At 40.3% G+C, this 27,773-nt stretch overlaps 1 protein-coding gene across 1 annotated transcript in view; it reads right to left on the reverse strand.

Annotated features, from left to right (window-relative positions):
- BANK1 (B cell scaffold protein with ankyrin repeats 1) overlaps positions 1 to 27,773 on the reverse strand; it is a 363,422-nt gene that overhangs the window by 258,239 nt on the left and 77,410 nt on the right. Inside the window, exon 6 of the mRNA XM_075849764.1 lies at positions 12,029 to 12,225. Within this exon, the coding sequence (XP_075705879.1) occupies positions 12,029 to 12,225 (197 nt within the window). The remainder of the gene's footprint in view (positions 1 to 12,028; positions 12,226 to 27,773) is intronic.

The raw sequence follows: 27,773 nt of genomic DNA on the forward strand, positions 1-27,773 counted from the left end.
GGATTTACATATCTGGATAAAGACTGAATTAAAAGGCAACTAAACTTTAAAAAAACTTCTGACATATCATAGTGACGTTTACGATACGTGGGAACCCGGCCTAAGAAGAGCAGGACGCAATCATTTTGACGTTGAGTTCGATTTGGAATACATATCTTGTATTAGGGAAGGTAGCGGACATGCTATCAGTCTGAAATGCAAGCTTATCCCATTTTTAATCTGATATTGACAGCCACCAATCTAGGATCTGAGCCAAAACCGCATCTTGATGGTATTTTTTTAATGTCCAGTATGCTTAAAGGGTAACTAAACTTTCAGAAAACTTCTGACATGTCATAGTGACATGTCAGAAGCTTTGATTGGTTGTGGTCTGAGCACTGAAAACCCCGCCGATCGCTAGAACGAAGCAGCAGAAGCGCTCGGGTGACCCCTGATCCGCTTAGATTCTGATCGGCTATTCACAGAAAGCCGAGCAATTAGTGTACAAGCTCATTGGTGTACGGGCTCATAGTCTTTCTATTGAGCCCGTACACCAATTGCTCGGATTTCTGGGAAAAGTTGATCAGAAACTAAGCGGCTCAGCACTCACCCGAGCGCTCCTGCCGCTTCATTTTAGCGATCGGTAAGGGTGTCCATGCCTCAGTCCCCCATCGATCAAAACTTCTAAGTTTTCTGAAAGATACACCAGTGGGTTAATATGATTTAGAGCTGTGAACTTTCTAAACAGGTTTATAATAATATCTTTTAAAGAAAGTTTTAGAACATTGCTCTATGCACTTAGTAAAGAAGCCAGTCACACACAATATATCATTAGGAGCTTCCTATTACATACGGTTGATAAAATGCTTTAAAGGCTGCGTGCTCAATCATTTGTTACAGACTGTTTGAATATGCAGTTTATGCCCTTTAAATAATTAAAAACATGAATTGAATACATAACTGTCAATACACAACAAATTAAGTATAAATGCACATAAATTGTCCAGCGGCCGACCATTACTACAAACCATCCTCAGAAATACACAAGCATGCTGAAAAATATTGATGCATCCGTCATGCTGTTCATATTTCATGTGATATTATCACCCCCTTGTGAACCAAATCTGATATAGAACATTAATTACCCTTATAAACGACCAATTTACAGCATTTTATGAATTTATACATATCACAGACGATAGACAAATACAGAATAATTACAGGTCCAAGACCAACTAAACTTAATCTAAGTAAATTCAAGACCAAGTACAGGTATGGCAAATTTTTTTTTCGTTAAGAATGATAGTAATAGGATTTCTCAACTGCGTGGCATAGGGTAATCTCCAATAGAATGATCATCAGTCTACTCCAGGGTCATCTTGCTAGCAGTATAAGTCAAGATTCAATCAAGCATAATAGTGATTTATGTTCTCAATCATGTTGTCTACAATAGACTCTTCATGTATCTCTTGAAAAGGCCATATTGCCACCAGCAGTTCTGCAAATGAACTTGATTTTTAAATTAATAGTACAATTTATATAAGATACTGGCTAGTGGGTATGTACGGCGAGTGACAAGTAAAGTAGTGCTTCCACCAAAGATGGCACAGTGCTATTTACTATTTCAACAGTGATTGCTGAATTAGGCCCTGTTCACACGGAGTACTTTGACAAGCTTTTTGGAGCGGAAACCGCTCCGCAAAACTCGTCAAAAACCGGCCGAAAATGGCTCCCATTGATTTCAATGGGAGGCGGGGGCGATTTTCTCCCGCGAGCGGTAAAACCGCCTCGCGGAAGAAAGAAGGGACATGCCCTATCTTCGCGTGTTTACGCCTCTGACCTCCCATTGACATCAATGGGAGGCAGAGAGAGCGTATTTCGTAATCCGTGTGAACACTCATACACTGAAGTGGAGAGTACTACCCTCTCCTTTTCCCTTCTCCTTTACTCATTTGCCATCAGCCATTTTGATTGACACAATAGGGATTAAGGGACTCCATTTCTTATAATAGGTGGTAGTCCCACAGGTGAGACCCCCTCCCCTATCAGACATTTATTACGTATCATACAGTTACCTCATACAATTAATATGGGTGTTAAATGTGTAATATAGGTATTAAATACAACAAACAGGATGGAATGATTGTTGTCTGTTATAGTCTTTACTAGCTAATGACTAAAATACAGTGCAAAGCCCATTACCAGTATAGCCTGAGGACTCGAAACACGTCGTTGGCACATCTTCTAATAAATCAAATTATTTGTATCTACCAAGTGTTTGGGATAATTCATCACAAACCAACCAAACATCGGGCAGCGCCAAGTGGTATCTCCGAATCTGTTTTCTCTCCACCAAAATATACCTATATCTCTGGACACAAGCCGCCCACATCACAGCCCAGGCTGCAGCCTCACCACTTACATACAAAGAGGCACTCTTGGATTTTGTGCTCCAAGCACATCAAAACCAGGTCAGCAGAACTGATCACTTGTCTTTTCTCCTTTTTCTCTTGGATGTTGCACTATGTGCGCCATTTATGTTTTTTAACCTTTTTTTTAATCTCAGATACCACTGATAGGCATTTGTCACAACCTACGTTTAACGTATACATTGGGGGCTTTTCCTGACATAAATGTTAAACGTAGGCAAAAAACGGGATGTGCATAGAGCCTTAAGTGTACCTCGAGTTGAATTTTTTTGTTACATTTCAATAGCACATATGTAAAAAATAATTTCTGCAATTAGTTTAATTAGTGTATGTTGAGCCGCTTAGCAGCTAATCCTCCCTCTTTCTTCATATTTCGTTCATCTTCCACCTTAGCCGAGTTAATAGACGCAGTTTGCTGCCTACTGGTGACCGTATGCAGTGCTAATGAAATTTGCATATGATCTACTAGTAATAGCAAGGGCAGAGGCAGTGCCCCAAAATGCAGTGGGAAGATTCACGCATCAGGCATACTGACATTATCATCAAGAGACGCGTCAGCTTGTCTTCAACATAGAGCAGATGAGGAGAGAGACGGATTGTACAATGCGTTCCAAATTATTATGCAAATGTTATTTTTAGTTGATTTTCCTAAATAGTCGATGCAAATGACAGTCAGTATAATCTTCAAGCCATCAACCGTTGGAGTATAATGTGAATTTTATTGAACAAATCTCCTAATGATAACAGATTTTTTTTAGAAGTAAAAAACTCAAAATGCACTGTTTCAAATTATTATGCACAACAGAGATCAAAACATTTTAAAGGTTGTAAAGAGAACTAAAACGGTAATTTATTGAATTTGCAGCATCAGGAGGTCATATTTACAGAAATCAAAAGCTCTTTCAATCAAAAAAAACTTAGCAGGCCAAGTTACATGTTAACATAGGACCCCTTCTTTGATATCACCTTCACAATTCTTGCATCCATTGAATTTGTGAGTATTTGGACAGTTTCTGCTTGAATATCTTTGCAGGATGTCAGAATAGCCTCCCAGAGCTTCTGTTTTGATGTGAACTGCCTCCCACACTCATAGATATTTTGCTTGAGGATGCTCCAAAGGTTCTCAATAGGGTTGAGGTCAGGAAAAGATGGGGGCCACACCATGAGTTTCTCTCCTTTTATGCCCATAGCAGCCAATGACACAGAGGTATTCTTTGCAGCATGAGATGGTGCATTGTCATGCATGAAGATAATTTTTCTACGAAAGGCACGGTTCTTCTTATTGTACCACGGAAGAAAGTGGTCAGTCAACCTCTACGAACTTGGCTGAGGTCATTTTTACACCGTCAGGGACCCTAAAGGGGCCTACCAGCTCTCTCCCCATGATTCCAGCCCAAAACATGACTCTGCCACCTCCTTGCTGACGTCGCAGCCTTTTTGGGACATGGTGGCCATTCACCAACCATCCATTACTCCATCCATCTGGACCATCCAGGGTTGCACGGCACTCATCAGTAAACAACACGGTTTGAAAATTAGTCTTCATGTATTTCTGAGCCCACTGCAACCGTTTCTGCTTGTGAGCATTGTTTAGGGGTGGCCGAATAATAGCTTTATGCACACTTGCAAACCTCTGGAGGATCCTACACCTTGAGGTTCGCAGGACTCCAGAGGCACCAGCGTCTTCAAATACCTGTTTGCTGCTTTGCAATGGCATTTTAGCAGCTGCTCTCCTAATCCTATTAATTTGTCTGGCAGAAACCTTCCTCATTATACCTTTATCTGAACGAACCCGTCAGTGCTCTGAATCAGCCACAAATCTTTTCACAGTACGATGATCACGCTTACGTTTTCTTGAAATATCCAATGTTTTCATACCTTGTCCAAGGTATTGCACTATTTCACGCTTTTCGGCAGCAGAGAGATCCTTTTTCTTTCCCATATTGCTTGAAACCTGTGGCCTGCTTAATAATGTGGAACGTCCTTCTTAAGTAGTTTTTCTTTGATTGGGCACACCTGGCAAACTAATTATCACAGGTGTCTGAGATTGATTACAATGATCTAAAGAGCCCTAAGACACAATACCATCCATGAGTTTAATTGAAAAATGAATAAATAAATGTTTATGACACTTAAATCCAATCTGCATAATAATTTGGAACATGGTGTATGCTCATTAGCTAAACGGGATTATGTCATCAATAGGAGTGGCACAGGGAAACATGGGTAGTAATGGAAAGGTGTGTCATACAGAGTTCCAGTACAACTTGTCGTCATAACACGGAAGCAAATTAATACAATGAAAACAATAAAAAGCTGTATCTGTGTGAAAAGAGCTGCAATTGGCAAAAGTCATATATCACTGGAATCGTCTTGGGGTGGGCAAAAATAAGAGGGGTTATGTTTGGTCAGGGAAGCTGGGGGTATGCCTCAACCCCTTCCTGACCACCACACGTAGATTAACGGGCTGCAGCACTGGTCCTTGTACCTGCAGCCCGTTAATCTACATGTGCTCCTAACAGAGCACACAGGCGGTCCCCGCAGCCCGGCATCTCCCAATACAAGTTGCTACTAGCAGCCCTAGTACTGGGGGAAAACCTTGGGTCGGATCACAGCGGTGATCCGAACCGCTTAACCCCTTAAATGCGGCAGTCAATAGCGACCGCCGCATTTGAGTTGTTATAGCAACATCAGCACCCCGCTACGCGATTGCGGGGGCCGATTGTTGTGGGGGGCGATTGCTGTGGCAACCGGAAGCCTAATAAAGGCTTCTGGTCTGCCATCTATGGGAGGCGATTAGGTCCTGCCAGAGGCAGGACCTAATATGCCTCCTGTCAGTGTGTAACTGACAAGTATAATACCCTGCAATACATAAGTATTGCAGGGTATTATAACAACGATCCAACAATTGGATCTTCAAGTCCCTAGTGGGACTAAAAAAAAAAAAGTTTAAAAAACGTACAGAAAAAACGTACAAAAGTAAAACGTCAAAATAATAAAATTTAAAAAAATAAAGTCCTTTATTATTATAAACAAAAACTATGCATAATTGGTATCGCCGCGTCCGTAACGGCCTGAGCTATAAGAATATAATGTAATTCATCCCGCACGGTGACCGCCATAAATAAATTATAAAAAAACTATACCGGAATCGCTATTTTTAGTCACTTCAGCTCCTAAAAATTGGATAAATAGGGATCAAAAATTTGCATGTACCCAAGAATTGTAACAATAAAAACTACAGTTTGTTCCGCAAAAAACAAGTCCTCACACAGTTTTCGTGATAGAAAAATAAAAAAAACTGTGGCTCTTAGAATATGGCGACACAAAAACAATTTTTTTTTTAAAACCGTGATTTTATCGTGCAAACACTGTAAAACATATAAAACCTATATACATATGGTGTCGCCGTAATCGCATCGACCCACAGAATAAATTAAATGTCATTTATAGAGCACAGTGAACGCCGTAAAAAAAAAAACAATAAATAACAATAGAAGTTTTGATGGCCTAATTACACTAAATTCAGCAAAAAAAACTATGGGATCAAAATGCTCACTATACCCCTAGACAAATTGTTATTAGTGCTGTAGTTTCCCAAATGGGGTCACTTCTGGGGGGTGTCCACTGTTTTGGTCCCACAGGGGCTTTGCAAATGTGACATGACACCCTAAAACCAATTGAGTAAACTTGAGCTCCAAAAGCCAAATAGTGCTCCTTCCCTTCTGAGCCCTGCCGTGTGTCTAAACAGCCGTTTATTACGGGGTATTGCCGTAATCAGGAGAAATTGCTTTACAAACAAGTTTTATTGGAAAAAATTTAGATTTTCATTTTTACAGACTAATTCCACTAAATTCAGCAAAAAACCTGTGGGGTTAAAATGCTCACTATACCCCTTGATGAATTCCTTGAGGGATGTAGTTTGCCAAATGGTGTATTTTTGGGGGTGTTTCCACTGTTTTGGCACTACAAGACCTCTTCAAACCTGACATGGTGCCTAAAATATATTCTAATAAGAAGGAGACCCCAAAATCCCCTAGGTACTTCTTTGCTTCTGAGGCCGGTGTTTCAGTCCATTACCACACTAGAGCCACATGTGGGATATTTCTGGGCAATAAATATTGAGTTGCATTTCTCTGGTAAAATCTTTTGTGTTACAGAAAAAAAATGAATTAAAATGGATTTTCTGACAAAAAAAATTAATTTGTAAATTTCCCCTCTAGTTTGCTTTAATTCCTGTGAAACACCTAAAGGGTTAAGAAACTTTCTAAATGCTGTATTGAATACTTTGAGGGGTGCAGTTTTTAAAATTGGGTGACTTATGGGGGTTTCTATTATATAAGGCCCTCAAAGCCACTTCAGAAGTGAACTGGTACCTATAAAAATAGTTTTTTTAAATTTTCTTGAAAATTTGAGAAATTGCTGCTAAAGTTCTAAGCCTTGTAACGTCCTAGAAAAATAAAAAGATGTTCAAAAAACGATGCAAACATAAAGTAGACATATTGGAAATGTTAATTAGTAACTATTGTGTGTGGTATTACTATCTGTCTTACAAGCAGATACATTTAAATTTAGAACAATGCTAATTTTTGTACATTTTCCCTAAAGTTTGCTGATTTTCACAAAGAAATACTGAATTTATTGATCACATTTTTCCACTAACAAAGTACAATATGTCACGAGAAAACAATCTCAGAATCGCTTGGATAGGTAAAAGCATTCCCAAGTTATTACCACATAAAGTGACACGTCAGATTTGAGAAAATTGGCTGCGCCCACAAGGCCAAAACAGGCTGTGTCCTGAAGGGGTTAAACAGAAATAATACAACATAATTTTCTGGGGGCTCATTGTACAATGCAGAAACTCCATAGTGGTCCAGCAGACTATAGGGCCTATATCCTTATGTCTAGTATCCCTATGCCATTTCCTTCTATCTTGAAATCCAGTTGAATGCAACAACTTGTCACAATTCAGTAGAAGACTAAAATTTTCTATTATCAAGTAATAATAGAGGATGATAAATAATCTTTCTTTCATACACTAAACTCAACTGCTTATAGCATTATATATAAGGGCAATACAGGTCTTCTGTCAAAGGCAGTAGTGTATATATAGTCAAGAGGAGCTTAAATAGCGCCCCTCCCGCTCTAACCTAGATCACGTGTGAGCTTGTTTGCATCGCCTCCCCAAACCCTGTGGTAGAAGAGAAGAGCACGATCCACTAGCTGATTCGTCCTCTTGTCTTGTTGCAGGTTCTAATAACCCATGAGTAATGTGAATTGAGCCAACCTTATATGGACCTCAGCTTATACATGGGCTCTTTAACATCTGCATGGGCTACATCTATGGCACACATGTTCTTTGTCAACAAGTCATACATAGGTGGTCGGATGCAGGCAAGCTGTAGTTCCAGAATGCTCTATACATTCTCTAAAGCAGTCATATAGAACTCCCAGCATTCTCTGACAGCTGGAGAATAACAGGTTGGAGACAGATGCTGTATAGCATCTGGAGGAAGATTTTATCACTTTCACAGGAGGACAAGTAGAGCAAGTGACAAAATCATGCCATTAATGTTGGTCGCAACTTTTAGCTTTGAAGAGGTTTTTCCATGTAAGGCTTCGTTCAAAACCAGGTCGGGACTCCGTTCATGGGTTCTATCAGAGCTTTCCATCAGGGGAACTCATGAATGGAATCCAAACTGAAACAAACAGAAACCATAGGTTTCCGTTTGCATCACCATTGATTTCAATGAGGACGGAACTGGTGCAAATGTGTCACGAAGCGGGTTAGTGGACCCACTAGGACGTACCGCCGTAGCGGGGAGGCAGCTGGCCAAACCACAGGAAACCCCAGAGATACAATGTCCCGCACAAGGGTACCTGGATAGTCCGGACGGTGGCCGCAGCTCTGGCACAGATGGAGATGGTTGCAGCAGACAGCGCCAAACGTGGCGGATGACACAGGAGCCACAAGTTGCGCCAGACGTGGCGGATTCCTCCGGACGTGGCAGATGACACAGGACGTGGCGGATTCCTCCGGACGTGGCAGATGACACAGGACGTAGCGGATTCCTCCGGACGTGGCAGATGACACAGGACATGGCAGATTCCTCTGGACGTGGCAGATGACACAGGACGTGGCAGATGACACAGGATGTGGTTTATTCCTCCGGACGTGGCAGAAGACACCGGACGTGGCACGACTTGATACTAAGGCACAGCACGGGAAACAGGAACGGGGAACAAGGCACGGGAAACAAGAGGAACGGGAAACACTAAGGGACCATTTGCAAGACAGACTGGGAAAACTAACAACGCTCAGGCAAGGATTAGAAGGCCAGGGGCCTTCTTACAGACCAGGAAATCGTGGCAGTTGATGATGATGACGATTTCCTATTTGCGCGCGCTGGCCCTTTAAGGCCAGGCGCGAGCGTGCGCGCGCACCCTACGGGACACAGCCGAACGGAGCGGAAGTGTGCGCTGGCGTCTCCTAGGAGGGAGACGGGGACCAGCGCTCACGGATCCATGGCTGTGGGCGTCGGGAGGTGAGTGAACCCGACGGCCCGTGGCCATGGACGCTACAAAATGGTTTCCGTTTGTCAATGTTGTGTAAGGGTTCCGTCATTTTGACTGAATTAATACTGTAGTCGACTGCGCTATTCATTCCGTCAAAACAACGAAACCCTTAAACAAAAGGTGACACACAGAAACCATTTGCACCAGATCCGTCACCATTGAAATCAATGGTGATGCAAATGGAAACCTATGGTTTCTGTTTGTTTCAGTTTGGATTCCGTTCATGTTCATCAGGTTACCTGATGGACAGGTCCGACGGAACCCATGAACGGAGTCCCGACGCAGATGTGAATGAAGCATTAGACATTTATCTGAGCCATGCCATGAATGTCAGTTAGGCGGTCCCACTTTGGTTAATATGTATAGAACTTTCAAATCTATGTATTTAATTAAATAAATATAATGAACTAATCAATCTTTCAAGTAATAATGAAGGATAAAATCTCTTTGTGCGCTGTCTCTGCAGTGCAATGGCCAAGCAAACTCATTAGAGCTCTTTTTGTGGTAAAAAGTAACTTCCTCCGGTGCATTGTTGTTACCTTTGTATTTCAGTCAAAAATAGACTCCTACCACATGCACTCTCCCACACACTCTCTCACACATACAATCTCATTGCTCCATCACTGAAATGTGTATATGTGGTGAGGTGTAATTGTGAGGGAGTTAGCTAGGTGGTGTGTGGTAGAATGAGGACCACTTTGTACTATGGACACAGTTAAAGAAATTGTCCACTTTGGAAAACCCATGTCAATCCTTACTTGTTAGAAAGGTCCTTTGACAATAATATGATCACAAATTTCCCTCTGCTGGGACCCCCAGCGAACATATGTAATCTGTGGGGAAGTCTGGCAGTGTTTCATTTCCCTGCAGCACCACCACAGGGAATATTAGGCATTACACAGTGCCCATTCAAATTAACGGATTTTCTGTGTATTGTAGGACAGGACAAGTCCTCCAGAGTGAGAGACACTATTTGTAACCACTCTCCACCCTGGCCAAAAGATGAGAATCTTGATTGGGGGACCTCCATCTATTAACTAAGAATTCCCTAATAGGATATATGAAAGTGGGTTTTCTAAACTGGAGAACAACTTTAAGTAATCAGTTTCCCCTGTAACTGGCTGTTGATAGGTAGTGTCATTGCTGGGACTTTTTTCAGTCAGCTATTGTCAGCAGGGGAGCCGCTCACTGTCTAAAATTGAAATCAATGAGCGTTTAGAAAAGCACAAACACCAGTCGTTCTCCTGAGCAAAAGTGGCTAGTATTGGATCTCTATTAACTTTAGGGCACACAAAAATTTTTGTCCAAGAGGACACTCTGTTTAACCTGCCCATGGCTTCTTATGCTAAGTTGGCTCACAGGAGCTCAAAGTTAAAAAAAAGTCAGTCAATCACTGGCCTATAACAGGCTGATCATGTTTAGCACCCTGTGACAGTACTCCTTATTATTGTATACCTTTGCTAGATAATATTAATGTCCAATCTGTTATTTCTATGCACAATCCTAAATTACCTATAAGGCAATCTAGGTGGTGTCTCTGTGGTATAGTGCTTAACTTTAATATTTGACATCTGCACCTACACGTACTTGTACTACTCATCACATACAATATATGACATATGATGCAGTGCAGCATGTAGACATGATGTTGCTGTTATGAAACCGCCTTTAGTTCTCTAGAGGTAGAGGAAGTATTCAACGTACATTCCTGCAATGCTATGTGCTTAAAAAGCAGAAGTACTGGAAACAATTTTCAGAGGAAGTAAATTAAGTATTTGCTAAGCGTTTTGTAAAAAAAATAAAAATAAATATAGAGAAGTAAAACTTAATATGTGAGATGAGTATTGTGTGACAAAATGTGTGCTACATAGATTAAGTTGTGTTCAGGACTGTGATGTCTAGATCTGCCTATAAACCATGAAACAAGCTTTATGTCATTTTTCTACAAAAAGTTTAGCCCCTTTTTTTTTTAGCAGTCCATCGGTCAGGGGTAATATCAGAAAGGTGTCTATGTGAAGTATAACCAGAGTAGTAGTAGGTGTCTATGTGAAGTATAACCAAGTGCCTCCTACACAGGATCTTGAACTACCGAGGGGTTGCACATGGCAACAACTACTTTCCTGATAATGTTAGTGACATATCTAGGGGCCAGCGGCCAGGGTTGCACTGGCCCCCTAGAGAACCAGAGGATCCTCCTGGGGGCCCAGGCACTAACACAGTTAAGGGCCTTAAAGGTCCAGCAATGGACAACCCCATTTGGAGCTCTTCGGAGCCAATCTCTTGCCACTAGGGTCTATTTCTTATGGGATGATTCACAAATTACCTATTAGACCTTATTGATGATATGTCCTATGCGTACAATGATAACAACAAGTACTATGATGAAAGTAAAAGTGGACATGTACATGTTCTAAATAGGGGGAGGGCCCTCAAAATCATCTCCTCCGGTGTGCCTAAGGAACACCAGTCCGACGCTGCCAGCGGCTATCTTGGAACAGAGTTACGTCACCATTACTCACAACCACTGCTACTGCAGACCTGCAGATAACTATGCCAGATGACTTAGCGCAAAGGAGAGCTAGTGTAGTCATACCCTGGAACATAAAATAAAGCAGAGATAAATGGGAAACTTTAATATAATGTTCGGTTTCTCATAGTATAATGGGAAAATTCTTCTTCTGAGCCAGGCTAAATCTTTTCTGGTTTTATCATGAATGTGCTTATGACTGTGAACTTTTTTTTCGATTATATCATATTTTATAACTTTGCAATGGAGACATTCCTATAAGACTCTATTGGTGAAGAAAACTTTCTTTTATCCAATCCAAGTGTTTGTCTGATGTACATGACATCTAATTTCAGCATAGCAGTGCTATAATTAACAACTCTAAATATTGTACAAAATATATAATTAGAAAGAAAAAGCACCATAAAGTCATATGGAACTATATAGTGCAGCAAACCAGAAAACTGGATGATATGTCTAGTAATGTTATTGCACAGCCATACAAAAGCAACTGAATGAAGTTTTCTGCACTTACTGTTAGTTGATAAATGATATCATGGATATCTCGGTGACCATATTTTTCAGCTATTTTAGCTGGATCATCCCCATATTTGTTAGTAATTTGACAAATGTAATCTGCCGCTGGGCTTTGCATTAGTAAACGTGCAACCTCTTTAAGTCCAAGCTTTGCTGCACAATGCAGTAAGGTAGGGATTTCTTCTATACTATCGCCTAAAAAGGAAAAAAATATTGATTTGCATTTAAATCACCATTTGTACTGGTAGTTTATAATAATAAAAAAAAAACAATTACATATTCCCTTTAAATAATTACAGTAAATAAAGGATTTGTTAAATTCCAAAAAATCTGTGTAAATAGTAAACGTTAATTAATAAATGTATAGTCCTGCCTAGAAAACCGCTAAGAGTAGTTTTATTCGTATAGTATTAAAAATAGGGCACTAAATGCCAAAAGTACTGAGTGTAGGCGTAGGCACACAGATCCACGGTCCCTGATAAATGTCAGGAAACAGGTGATATTGAAAAACTTTTCAATCGATATGACACAAGACAGGGGTAGCAGTAGTGCTCCTCAATCGCTTGCCATAGCGATGCAAAGGTAAACAAGCCTCCTTGAAATGTCCTGTATGCACATAGAAACAGACGTGCCACACTCTGGACATGCACAGGGGACCTAAGCAAATATGGATGTGGTCTGGTTACGTTGCTTTACTGTGGTAACCAGACCACATCTATATTTGCTTAGGTCTACGCCTACGCCTACACTCAGTACTTTTGGCATTTAGTGCCCTATTTTTAATACTATACGAATAAAACTACTCTTAACGTTTTTCTAGGCAGGACTATAAATAAAGGATTTGCCATAAATGTCTTGAAACATTTGGGTCTCACCTCTGAGACCTATACCTTTCTGGAGAGCTGGGGCCCCTCATTTCCATTCTACTGTGCACACCTGAGTGCGGCTCTCTCCATAGAAGTCTATGGGAGTTACAGAAAACACCTGGATGAACTGAATATTTCAACAGAGATATCCGTACACATGTGCAGCCACTTCACCATTAGCTTTCTCCTGTATGTGGCCATCAATGACCACCTTGGCTTGCAGAACAGGAGTTGGAGAACTGTGGATTTGCCAGAGACTATGGATATGCATTTCCAGTGAATATGTCCTATATGTCCTCTTTGCATTAACCACATAATCTGAAGGTCCCTGAAGGCAGGGGCGTAGCTGGGGGGGGGGGGGCAGGCAGAGCATGTTCCCTGGGCGTAACTAAAAGGGGCTACATGTGGGGTACTATTTTCAGAGGGGGCTATATGTGTGGCACTATATACAGGGGGCTATATGTAGGTCACTATCTACAGGGGTGGCTATATGTGGGCACTATATACAGGGGTGGCTGTATGTGGGGCACTATCTACAGGGGGCTGTATGGGGGGCACTATCTACAGGGGGCCAGGTGCGTGTGTGGGACACAGTGTATGGTGCTATTATAATTAGAGGTGCAGTGTATAGCACTATTATATTTAGGGGCATAGTGTCTGGCACCATGAGAACTTTATCTTTGTTTATAGGTGCAGAAATGTTTGAAAAGTGAGAAGCTGAAGACATCTGAGTTGCAAACTGCAGAAATTGGCTGTGGCCGGGATAAGTCGTCATAGAGGTGGAGAAGAAAAGAGAAAAAGAACAACTAGAATCTGACGAGACCTGTGAGTCACTTCATGTAAATGTTTATTCTGCATCTACTCAGCACTGTAGTCACTGTATAATCTGCAGCGTCATGATGGGTGGTATGTTTTGTTTTTTTGCGTGAAACAGCATCTCCCAGCATATCCTTACCATTGTTTTTGCCACGCTGGGAGCTGTGTACAATTTAGTGCAAAATTATATGGCAGGGGTTGCACTAAATTGAGTTGTATTTGTGCTGGTGTTGTATTTAAGTACTGTGCTTGTTTCTAGTGCTGTATATATGTACTGATCTTGGTTCTGGCACTGTATATATGTACTAATCTTGGTTCTGATGCTGTATATATGCACTGAGCTTTGTTCTGGTGTTGTATATATGTATGAGCTTTGTTCTGCTGCTGTATATATGTAATGAACTTTGTTCTGGTGCTGTATATATGTAATGAGCTGGGTTCTGGTGTTGTATATATGTATGAGCTTTGTTCTGCTGCTGTATATATGTAATGAACTTTGTTCTGGTGCTGTATATACAGTGGAGGAAATAAGTATTTGATCCCTTGCTGATTTTGTAAGTTTGCCCACTGTCAAAGTCATGAACAGTCTAGAATTTTTAGGCTAGGTTAATTTTACCAGTGAGAGATAGATTATATAAAAAAAAAAAAAAGAAAATCACATTGTCAAAATTATATCTATTTATTTGCATTGTGCACAGAGAAATAAGTATTTGATCCCCTACCAACCATTAAGAGTTCAGCCTCCTCCAGACCAGTTACACGCTCCAAATCAACTTACTCAATGAATCAGTCTGACTCTAACCTCTACAACATGGGCAAGACCAAAGAGCTTTCTAAGGATGTCAGGGACAAGATCATAGACCTGCACAAGGCTGGAATGGGCTACAAAACCATAAGTAAGACGCTGGGTGAGAAGGAGACAACTGTTGGTGCAATAGTAAGAAAATGGAAGACATACAAAATGACTGTCAATCGACATCGATCTGGGGCTCCATGCAAAATCTCACCTCATGGGGTATCCTTGATCCTGAGGAAGGTGAGAGCTCAGCCAAAAACTACACGGGGGGAACTTGTCAATGATCTCAAGGCAGCTGGGACCACAGTCACCAAGAAAACCATTGGTAACACATTACACCGTAATGGATTAAAATCCTGCAGTGCCCGCCAGGTCCCCCTGCTCAAGAAGGCACATGTACAGGCCCGTCTGAACTTTGCAAATTAAAATCTTGATGATTCTGAGAGTGATTGGGAGAAGGTGCTGTGGTCAGATGAGACTAAAATTGAGCTCTTTGGCATTAACTCAACTCGCCGTGTTTGGAGGAAGAGAAATGACCCAAACAACACCGTCCCCACAGTAAAGCATGGAGGTGGAAACATTATGTTTTGGGGGTGTTTCTCTGCTAAGGGCACAGAACTACTTCACCGCATCAATGGGAGAATGGATGGAGCCATGTACCGTCAAATCCTGAGTGACAACCTCCTTCCCTCCACCAGGACATTAAAAATGGCTCGTGGCTGGGTCTTCCAGCATGACAATGACCCAAAACATACATGCTGTATATATGTAACGAGCTTTGTTCTGGTGCTGTATATATGTAATGAGCTTGGTTCTGGTGTTGTATATTTGTATGAGCTTTGTTCTGGTGTTGTATATATGTAATGAGCTTCGTTCTGGTGCTGTATATATGTAATGGGCTATATTCTGGTGTTGTATATATGTATGAGCTTTGTTCTGGTCTTGTATATATGTAATCAGCTTGGTTCTAGTATAAAGATAAAGATCCAGGCATGGGGTAAAGGCAAAGGGTCAGTTCTCGCAGAGTTTTCTAGCACTGATGTAGATGTGGAAACCGCGTCGGAGTCAGCGCCAAAAGTTGTCCAAAATCGCAGAGGCATTTTTTTTTTCCTGGGCGGCTTTCCTGCTGCGGTTTCCGTCTCTGAGTTCCTATTGAAATCAATTGGAGGCAGAAAAAACCTGCGGCGCTTATTTCTGAGCGTTTATTTCTGGAATTTTTGCCCACGGTCCTTGCATTAACTTCAAGGGCCGCGGGCGAAAAACGCCGCAAAAAACGCAAAAAAATACGTGCGGGCAGTTCAAAATCTGCCTCAAAACTGATGATGGAATTCTGAGGCAGATTTCTTCTGCCTGCAAACAAACTGTGTGAACAGGGCCAAACACTTATGAAGTTCTATTGTAATCATGTGACTATGTTTTCATTCAGACATTGTATTCAATTGTGATGATGTCACAATAGTGTTTGTCTTTACTCCTAATGTAGGTTGTATTCTATTTTAATCATGTCACAGTCTATGAATAAAGATAAACACTATTGTGACATCATCACAACAAAATACATGGTCTGATTGAAAACATAGTCTGTTGTAACATTATCAAAATAGAACACACCTTATATTTGAAAACACAGGCCATTGTGACAATCAGATTAGTACACAGATTAAAAATGAAGACAGAGAGTATTGTATCATCATCATCATAGTATAATACAGCTAGCAATAAAAACAAAATACTATTGTGACTTCATCACAATAAAATAGAGCATATGAATAAAGATAAACTCTATTGTGAAATCAACGCAAGAATTGGCAAACATTACTGTGACATCATCACAAGAGAACACAACTTATCAATAAAGACATTTTATTGCGACGCCATCAAATAGAATACGGCTCACTAATGGAGAAATAGCCTTACTGTATGTAACATAACAGAGCACAGCCTAGGTATTAAGTAAGACAACAACTATTTTGTCATCATCAATATAAAACATAGCCTAAATTAAATATGTGTGAACCGCTTCGAGTGGTAAGTGGTTAAGCAACCCCATTAAAGGGTGAATGGATGTTCTATATTGTAGAAATGATTGAGTGATATCAGTAGGTCTCCCATAAATAGGTCAGAGGCAGTTTTCCAACTGGGATATTTGCACATTGGGACAGTCGTTTTGGGATATAAGGAAGTCTCTCCAAGACTTGAGGGTACTGGGGACACTAAGGCTGGGTTCCCACGGGTCGAATATGCTGCGTAAAAAGCACACAGCGTGTTCGACCTGGAACCGACAGTACATTCCGTCTGAAAAATCGGTGGTTTTTCTAACAGAATTTTGACTGCGGCAGAAAGCGCTCATACTTACCCCCTCTGTCTTCTCTGCGCGTAGTTCGGCCTCCTACGATGACGTTGCAGGCCATGTGATGATTGGCTGCAGCGGTTATATGGAAGGAAACGTCATCCGATGAGGCCATTCTGCAGTAAGAAGGAGGGCGTTCCAATTAATTATGATTTTTTTTTCCTGGAGTTGCGGTTTTTGTGGCGTAATCGCTGCAATTACGCCGCAACAGTCGCAACACTTGGTTTTCTGTTGCGGGTTCTGTATCCCTATTGAATTCAATAGAGAAGACCCACAACAGAAAATCAACAAAAACACAGCATAAATTGACATGCTGCGGAAATAAATTCCCCACCACAGATCAATTTATTACACAGCGGTTTTTTTCCACAGCGTGGGCATGAGATTTTCTAAATCTCATCCACCTTCCTGCTACTGTAAATGCTGCAGAATTTCCGCACACAACTCCATTGCGGAAATTTCACAGCGTTTACGCTACGTGGGAACCCAGCCTAAGAACAACAGTACGCAATCATTTTGCAGTCGAGTTCGATTTGGAATACATATCTTATATTAGGGAAAGTTGCGGACATCCTATCAGTCTGAATGCAAGCTTAACACATTTTTTTATCTGATACTGACAGCCACCAATCTAGGGTCTGAGCCAAAACCGCATCTTGATGGCATTTTTTAATGTTCAGTATGCTTAAAGGGTAACTAAACATTCAGCAAACTTCTGAAATGCCATAGTGATATGTCAGAAGCTTTGATCGGTGGGGGTCTGAGCACTGAAACCCCATCTGATCACTAAACTTAAGCGGTAGAAGAGCTCGGGTGAGCAGTGAGCCGCTTCGTTTCTGATCGGCTTTTTTCAGAACGCCAAGCAATTGGTGTGCGGGCTCATAGACTTTCTATTGAGTCCGTACACGGTTACCTCAACTTTCCGAGAAAAGGTGACCACAGCGCTTCTGCCATTTTGTTTTAGTGTTTGGTGGGGGTCTCAGTTCTCAGACCCCCACCGATCAAAACTACTGACACTATAACATGTCAGAAATTTTCAGAAATTTTAGTTACCCTTTAATACACCCATATTCCAGGGTCTAGAAATAGTAGCAAAGTTTACAAATATAATGGTGGTTTCTCTTGGCTCAAATACCCACAAAATCTCTCTCAGACCGGAGCAGGCAAAACTAAATTGGGTATGATCCAACAAATACCCTAAATAACATATATAAAGTACAGTGAAGTTTAACAGCCCATACTGAATGATATTGGACTGTTACCAGTGCCGTCTGAGCGGTAAACTTCACTGTACTTTATAGTAGCAAAGTTTATCCTGGCTTTTCTATTTTGCCATATACATTTCTTGATGATCCTCTGAAGTTTTGCATAGTATGAGCTAGGGAGAGGTATCACCACTGTTCTGAATTTATGCAAAATTACAGAAAGAATAAACATCTTAATATTAGCAACTTTACCGAGCCAGGAGATTTAAGGGAGTTTTACACTGGGAAAATATCGGGCAAACGATCGTTCATAGAACGCTCGTTGCCGATAATTGCCCTGTGTAAACAGGGCAGCGATCAGCAGGTGAACGTGCAAACGCTCGTACATTTGCTGATCATATAGTTCTAAAAAAGTTAAATATTATCGTTGTCGGCAGGGAGATGCGCTGCCGACATGATAATAACGTATGGGACGAGCAGGGCCGGACTGGGACTTACAATCAGCCCTGGCATTTTTAAGCACACAGGCCCACCGCAGGCCATACGCCATACGCAGGCCATACGCATCTGAAACAAACATACAGGGGAATGTTTGGAAATATTGTCAGGTCATGTATTACTGCATGGTGGCGGTTCAAGGGTTCACTTTACCAGCACCAAAGCAACCCCAGACCATCACATTACCTCCACCATGCTTGACAGATGGCGTCTGACACTCTTCCAGCATTTTTTCAGTTGTTCTGCGTCTCACAAATGTTCTTCTGTGTGATCCAAACACCTCAAACTTCGATTCGTCTGTCCATAACACTTTTTTCCAATCTTCCTCTGTCCAATGTCTGTGTGCTTTTGCCCATATTAATCTTTTCCTTTTAGTAGCCAGTCTCAGATATGGCTTTTTGTTTGCCACTCTGCCCTGAAGGCCAGCATCCCGGAGTCGCCTCTTCACTGTAGACGTTGACACTGGCGTTTTGCGGGTACTATTTAATGAAGCTGCCAGTTGAGGACCTGTGAGGCGTTTATTTCTCAAACTAGAGACTCTAATGTACTTGTCTTGTTGCTTAGTTGTGCAGCAGGGCCTCCCACTTCTCTTTCTACTCTGGTTAGAGCCAGTTTGTGCTGTCCTCTGAAGGGAGTAGTACACACCGTTGTAGGAAATCTTCAGTTTCTTGGCAATTTCTCGCATGGAATAGCCTTCATTTCTAAGAACAAGTATAGACTGTCGAGTTTCACATGAAAGCTCTCTTTTTTTAGCCATTTTGAGAGTTTAATCGAACCAACAAATGTAATGCTCCAGATTCTCAACTAGCGCAAAGGAAGGTCAGTTTTATAGCTCCTCTAAACAGCAAAACTGTTTACAGCGGTGCTAACATAATTGCACAAGGGTTTTCAAGTGTTTTCTAATCATCCATTAGCCTTCTAACACAGTTAGCAAACACAATGTACCATTAGAACATTGGAGTGATGGTTGCTAGAAATGGACCTCTATACACCTATGTAGATATTGCATTAAAAAACAGACGTTTGCAGCTAGAATAGTCATTTAGCACATTAACAATGTATAGAGTGTATTTCTGATTAATTTAATGTTATCTTCATTGAAAAAAACTGTGCTTTTCTTTCAAAAATAAGGAAATTTCTAAGTGACCCTAAACTTTTGAACGGTAGTGTATACATATACATATATATGTATATATATATATATTTTTTTTTATATATATATATATATATATATATATATATATATATATATATATATAGACAAAAAAACAAAATCCAGCAGCATCGGTGAGTAAGAAGATGTGGGTGCAGATCCCAGAGAGCAGACCAAGCTCTCAATATCAACAGAAATGCAAAAATAGGCAGCACACCATAGATAAAGTGAAAAAAAGAGGGTACTTTATTGGCCCCAAGTGCGACGTTTCAGCTCTATCCACTAGAGCCTTTCTCAAGGGCTTGAGAAAGGCTCTAGTGGATAGAGCTGAAACGTCGCACTTGGGGCCAATAAAGTACCCTCTTTTTTTCACTTTATCTATGGTGTGCTGCCTATTTTTGCATTTATGTATATATATATATATATATATATATATATATATATATATATATATTAGACATCTTACAATAACTTCATATTTTGTTTAGGGAGTAGGGATTATGCAATAAACATTTTACTTCGCTTTTCCTGTTGTGATTCCCTTCCACTGAATAATGTATGTTCATTTGTACTGTATCACATTTGCTATTACAAGAATCAATATTGTTGAATGTCTCAACAAAGACACAGGTTCTGAGATACCCGGAGAAAACACTATACCAGGCTGCACACTTCACCTATAGCAACCCCAATTCCTGCAAAGTTGATTAGGGTTCTGGTGCTCAGTTTGCCCCAGAACTTCAGTGCTTATTAGTTTTCTGGTAGTCAAATCTCTGGATAATGTGTAGAGAAACCAAGTTAGGAGAATATAAAGTAGTGAGTGTTTTCTAGTTGCAACAGGGGTTTTCATTAGAGTCCTAGCTAAGTTTTCCTTCACCTAAGGCAGACATTTATTTTGCTGCCCTAGCCCTGTCACTAAATAGTGGCTTTTTGGCACCCGCCTGCCACTTAGCACCTGGAGCACATGCAACACCAGTGTCCTCGTCCTGTCCCCCTTTCCTATCCACTGTCCTCCCTTCCCCAACTTGTGCCTGGTTCTCATAGTCAACTAGTTGGGTAAAAACCAAAATGACTTAAATCTGTGCCAAAGGATTAGGAGAAAGCATAGTCACAAAACTAGCTTGGGTCAGAACAGAGGGAAACAGAAGACAAAAGCAGGGGGGCACAAACAATAACAAGGTCCAAAACTTGCCATGCTGAGCAAACATAGTAGGTACCAGTCCAGATGAAATACACAGGGGTTACAATCAATTAGAGCAGTCGGGCAATCTAAATTATACACAGGCGGCCTCACTGGGGAAAGCAGAGTGGTCTGAACATTAGGACATCTATGGGGCAAGCTTAGTTTATTACACTACTAATGTTTGAAAAATATAACATAGTCTGAATGCTGAATTTTAAGATATGAACATTTCCAGCGTGGGAGCATGAGAACAATGGTCAAAGTTGCTGCACTACCAATAATAGGAAATGTTAATGACTACATAGACTGGATATTTGATAAACGTGATCTATGGTCTGAGTAAATATTTTTACAGCATCCGATAGTCTAAAACATTTGAAGATAATGAGACACTATGGGAAACTGTGTCTATACTATCTAAATTCCTCATGACTAAGAAAATACGCTGTTCACAGTTACATTTATGTACAACGCCGCTATTTCTAGACGGGTAACCTCTCAATGAGTGATCAATAATTCAAAGAATGTTAATTAAACAGAAGCAATCAGACCAGAAGCACTTAGAAGTCCTAGGCTGATCACAGCTTGACAGATTAAGAATTGCTGTCTTTCAGGATTTCTTCCTGGAATAATCAATAGCCACTGTAATTGTTGCAATATTCTGAATGTAAACTCATGCTTCTTTCTATTTCACTCCTGTAACCTGGAATGAATTAAAATGATGTTATGACTGAGATCTATTGGCCTTGAAAATACAAGGTCCTCCTATTGCTAAGATAGGATCGGAACATATAAAGCAAACCCTACATGAATACTGGGAACAGAATTGCTGCATATTTATGAGAAGAATATAGAGAATCCTGTTATTGGAGTGTTAAGATTTATTCTTTATGAATAGAATATAACGCACACTTTTATTGGGGCGGTAAGATTTATCCTTTTGTTTACTCTGTACACTGTATATATAATAGCTGTCAAGCAAATGTTCCTGTAACCAAGGCGGGAGATGATAGGAGGAAATAGAGAGAAGATTTACCAAGCACAAGGTGTCTTGTTCACTCATAAACAGTATGTTTTTTAAAAAATATTAATATAACATTTCCTGCATGTTTTCAACGATACCACTTTTAAGTTGTTTTGCCTGTATTCACTAATTTCTAATGTACGTGATTAATTATGAGAAGCTTATAATCATAAAAGAAGTGGGTGGAAAGCTTATAATTTATACCAGTATGAGGGAGCAAAGACAATGGAGTAATAGAATGGAGGAGAGAAAGAAATCTTGCAGAAATGAGCTATATAGATTATATATAAGAGCTATATTATTATTTACAACATATATACATGAGCTTTTAAGGGATCTCGGAAATAAGGAAATAAAAAATTGACACTTTATAGAAGAATCAATTTTTAATGGCATTTTGCAAATAGAAAGTAAATATTTTCAATGTGGCATTTACGCTCGTGGGCTATTTTCGGGGGCATCTCACCCAGCCAACTACAACTGTTGTATACTGACAAGGAGCAAGAACTCTCAAACAGATGGGTGTCTCTGGTTTGGCTAAATATCCCTAGTCATGTTTGAAGGCTCTTTAACCGCTTGAGTACCCAGCTCATTTTGGCCTTGAGGACCAGACCCATTTTTTCAAATCTGACATGTATCACTTTATGTGGTAATAACTCCGGAATGCTTTTACCTATCCAATTGATTCTGAGATTGTTTTCTCGTGACATATTTTACTTTAGTTTAGTGCAAAAATTTGGTCGATAAATTCATTGCTTATTTGTGAAAAACACCAACATTTAGCGAAAATATGAAGAAATTATGATTTTTCCAATTTTAAATGCATCTGCTTGTAAAACAGATGGTAATACCACACACAATAGTTACCAATTAACATCCCCCACATGTCTACTTTATGTTTGCATCGTTTTTTGAACATCCTTTTATTTTTCTATGACCTCACAAGACTTAGAACTTTAGCAGCAATTTCTCATATTTTTAAGAAAATTTAAAAAAGCGATTTTTTCAGGGACCAGTTCAGTTCTGAAGTGGTTTTGAGGGCCTTATATATTAGAAACCCCCATAAAACACCCCATTTTGAAAACTGCACCCCTCAAAGTATCCAAAACAGCATTCAGAAAGTGTTTCAACCCTTTAGGCGTTTTACAGGAATTGAAGGAAAGTAGAGCTGAAATATTCAAATTTCATTTTTTTTTACAAAATTCATATGTAATACATTTTTTTCTGTACCACAGAAGGTTTTACCTGAGAAACGCAACTCTATATTTATTGCCCAGATTCTGCAGTTTTTAGAAATATCCCACATGTGGCCCTAGTGCGCTAATGGACTGAAACACAGGCCTCCGAAGCAAAGGAGCACCTCTTGGATTTTGGGGCCTCCTTTTTTCAGAATATATTTTAGGCCCCATGTCAGGTTTGAAGAGGTCTTGTGGTGCCAAAACAGTGGAAACCCACAAAAGTGACCCCCATTTTTTAAACTACACCCCTCAGGGAATTTATCTAGGGGTATAGTTAGCATTTTGACCCCACAGGTATTTTGCTATATTTTCTGGAGTTAGTCTGTGAAAATGAAAATCTACTTTTTTTCTAGAAAAACGTAAAAATTTGTAATTTTTGCAAGAAATAAAGGAAAGAAAGCACCCCAACATTTGTAAAGCAATTTCTCGCGATTACGGAAATACCCCATATGTGGTAATAAACTGCTGTTTGGACCCACAGCAGGGCTCAGAAGGGAATAACCCCCATTTGGATTTTGGAGCTCTGATTTTACTGGAATGGTTTTCAGTGCCGTGTCACGTTTGCAACGCCCTGGAGGGACCTAAACAGTGGAATCCCCCCAAAAGTGACCCCATTTTGGAAACTATACCCCTCAAGGAATTTTTCTAGTGGTATAGTTATCATTTTGACCCCACAGGTTTTTTGCTGAATTTATTGGAATTAGTCTGTGAAGATGAAAAGAGACTTTTTTTTGGAAAAAACACAGAATTTTCTAATTTTTATAAGGAATAAAGGAGAAAAAGCACCTCAAAATTTGTAAAGCAATTTCTCCTGATTACGGTAATACCCCATATGTGGTCATAAACTGCTGTTTGGACCCATGGCAGGGCTCAGAAGGGACGGAGCACCATTTGGATTTTGCAGCTCAGATTTTGCTGAATTGGTTTCTGGGGGCCATGTCGCATTTGCAGAGTCCCTGAAGTACCAGTACAGTAGAAATTCCCCAGATGTGATCCCAATTTGGAGACTATACCCCTGAAAGAATTAAATTAGAGGTGTAGTGAGCATTTTGAGCCCTCAGGTGTTTTATAGATTTTATTAGAATTGGGCCGTGAAAATGAAAACATTTTTTTTTCCAATAACCTGTAGCTTTAGCTCAGAATTTTTCATTTCCACAAGGAATACAGGAGAAAAGACACCCCAAAATGTGTTACACAATTTCTCCTGATTACGGAAATACCCCATATGTGGTTGTAAATGGCTATTTGGACATACGGCAAGGGTCTAAACGGAAAAAGTGCAATTTCGTTTTTGGAGTGGAGATTTTACAAAATTGGTTTTTGACGCCATGTTGCATTGCGCTGAGGTACCAGTACAGTGAAAACTCCCGAGAAGTGACCCCATTTAGGAAACTACACCCCTCAAGGAATTCATCTAGATGTGTAGTGAGCATTTTGACCCCCAAAGGTTTTGCAGAAATTAGTGCACAGTGGATGTTGCAGATTGAAAATTGACATTTTCCACATATATGCTATTTCAGTGCCCAATGCATTGGGCCCAGCTTGTACCACTGGAGACACACACCCCATAAATTGTTAAGCGGTTCTCCAGAGTACGGTAATACCCCATATGTGGTCATAAACCGCTGTTTGGGCACACTGCCAGGCCCAGAAGGAGCGCCATTTGGCTTTTGGAGCGCAGATTTTGCTTGGTAGTAGTTTTGTTTAGTGTTTTACTGGTGTTTCAGTTTATAATGTGGGGGCATATGTAATCTGTGCGGAGTATATACATTTTTTGCGTGACACACTGTCGTTTTTATTGGTACCATGTTTGGCTACGCGCGACTTTTTGATCACTTTTTATTCAATTTTTTTGGAAACAACGTGACCAAAAAAGGAAATTCTGCCATTGTTTTTTATGGTATTTTTTTTACGGTGTTCACCGTGCGGGATAAATAATATAATATTTTTTTAGGTCAGGCCGATACGAACGCGGCGATACTTATTATGTCTAGTTTTTGTCTTTTTTTTCATTTTTTTTCTAATTATAAAGGGCTTGATCAGGGAAACAAGATGATTATTGTTTTCATTATGTAAAACTTGTATTTATTTATTTATCTAAAACTTTTTTTTAACTTTTTTTTCACTTTTTATTTTACACATACTAGGGGACTGGAAGATCTGATCTTCTGATCCCCTGCACAATACACTGCACTACTTCTGTATGTACTGATGTAGTGCAGTGTATTGTAACTGTCACTTTACAACTGACAGTTGAGCCTATTATGTCCTGCCTTGGGCAGGACCTAATAGGCTCCCGTACCTGGCAACCAGGAAGCCGTTGCTAGGCTTCCTGGTTGCCATCGCATCCATCAGAACAACGCGATTTTTCGCGGGGGGGGGCAATGGGGTGCAGAGGGAGCCCCCTCCCTCTGTATCAATCACTTAAATGCCGTTGTCGCTATTGACAGCGGCATTTAAGGGGTTAAACTACAGCGATCGGAGAGGACAGTGATCGCTGTAGTTGCAGTGGGATGTCGGCTGTATATTACAGCCGACATTCGATGAAGATGGAGCGAGCACAGCTCCTGTGCCCGCTTCATCCTCAGGGCGTTACTATACGCCCATTTTCGGGAAGGGGTTAATAAAAATAGTGTTTTGTTTTTTTACACCGCTTTCTCTGATCTCCTCACGTATCTCACAGAAGTGAGGAGATCAGAGAAAGTGACAGGAGCTTTCTCCTGCAGACGACGTCACAGACGGCTGTGATTGGTCAGTCTTCAGAGACTGACCAATCACAGCAATCGCCGGCATTGGGGACTGCTAATTGGTCCCCAGGCCGGTAGCAGAGACGGTTAGCTGTCAATGACAGCTGCCGCCGCTGTTCTGTCACTATGTGATTTCACATAGTGACAGTTTATTCCTGCGCCGTAATAGTACGTCGAAGGTACGCTGGAATAAGCGGCCAGCGACGTACTATTACGTCGAAGGTACGCAAGGGGTTAATGGGTCAGACTTTGTTTTACAGGATAGCTACCTATAGGTGGCACTAGAGAGATAGTTTTCTTTCTTCTGGAGGACAGTCAATTTGTATAATGTGACATTTAGGGGGCAGTCACACGTGGCAGATTTTGTTGCAGAAATTTCTGCGACGGAAAATCAGTTCCATTTATGAATTAAACTGACATTTCTACAACAAAATCTGCCCTGTAGGTCAATGTCATGACTGCAAAGCTACCCTGTAGGTCAATGTCATGTTTTAAGACTACTTCTAGTACTACTTCTAGTATGAAATGTTGACCTAGCCTTGTAATTATTTGGCATATTTTTTCCCCCAGAGATTATTGCCTGAAGTCTCGCAACTAGGCTGCTGGTTTGATCTAAAATGAGTCAGTTATCCGCGAAGGATAAAGGGAACCCTAAACCCAGATTTAGGCAACCAAAGATATAAATTGCGAGGAGAAAAGAATTACCGAATTTAATATTACTTCTTCAGAAAACCTATGACCTGTGTTTGGTAGTAGTCACAGAATACCAACAGAAAGGATGGTACCGTAGGTTGTAATGTCAGAGAGGCAGGACGGTGGCTATTACATTACAGTTAAAAGTATAAATCTGACTACACTTGCTATAGTATTTAACTTTAATGTATAGATATTGGAACAACTATCTTAAAAATGATAACTAAAATTCACTAAAAATAATTGTAATGAAACTAACTGACTAGAGAAGGTCTTTCCCTAAGGAGCCCTATGACTGTACTAAATGGATCAGCTCTGATTAAAATGTAACTCCGTTAAGTTATTGTCATAACTGGTAAAATCCAACACAGTTGTTCTTTTGTAGAATTCTAACTATTTGTAACTATTTCTTAGTTACCATATACTTTTGTGCTTAAAGGGTAGCTAAACGTTTGACAAACTTCTGACATGTCATAGTGACATGTCAGAAGTTTGGATTGGTGGGGGTCCGAGCACTGAGACTCCCGTCAATCGCTAGAACGAAGCAGCAGAAGCGCTGATTTGTGTCTGTTCAGCTTTTTCCAGAAATAGAAAGAAAGTCTATGAGTCCGTACTCCGATATATCGGCTTTCCGGAAAAAGCCGGACAGACACAAAGCGGCGGACCCCCACCAATCCAAACTTATGACATGTCAGATGTTTGTCAAACGTTTAGCTACATTTTAAGGTAAATGATAAAATAAAGACATCAAACCTCATTTTTATACAGGCACAAAGATAATTCTTTACAGAAAAGGTAGATTTTCCCTTGAAGTGTTACACATTTAACCTGTAAATCTGTCCAGCATATAAATTCCCTTTCGTTGGTTTAATGAACACAATTATGTTTCCATTCTAAAAAAAACAAACCTTCACATCCAAAATATGTAGTTCGCTTATTAAACAAAAGATGAAAATATACCGGTGTTTTACGCAGTGAATAGACAGTATTTACATTTGTTTATTCAGATTTTAACACTATGTTTGCATTTAATTATTACTGTTGACCTTTAAAAACCTATATATTTTGTGTAAGTGTGGGAACATATGTTGAGATGCTATTCTGAGCATACTATTCAAAGCAAAGCTTCAACCATTAATGCTTCTAACTTCTGAGCCAAATCATTACACAACGC

The sequence above is a fragment of the Rhinoderma darwinii genome, chromosome 1, assembly GCF_050947455.1.
Source record: "Rhinoderma darwinii isolate aRhiDar2 chromosome 1, aRhiDar2.hap1, whole genome shotgun sequence".
Taxonomy (NCBI): Eukaryota; Metazoa; Chordata; class Amphibia; order Anura; family Rhinodermatidae; genus Rhinoderma; species Rhinoderma darwinii.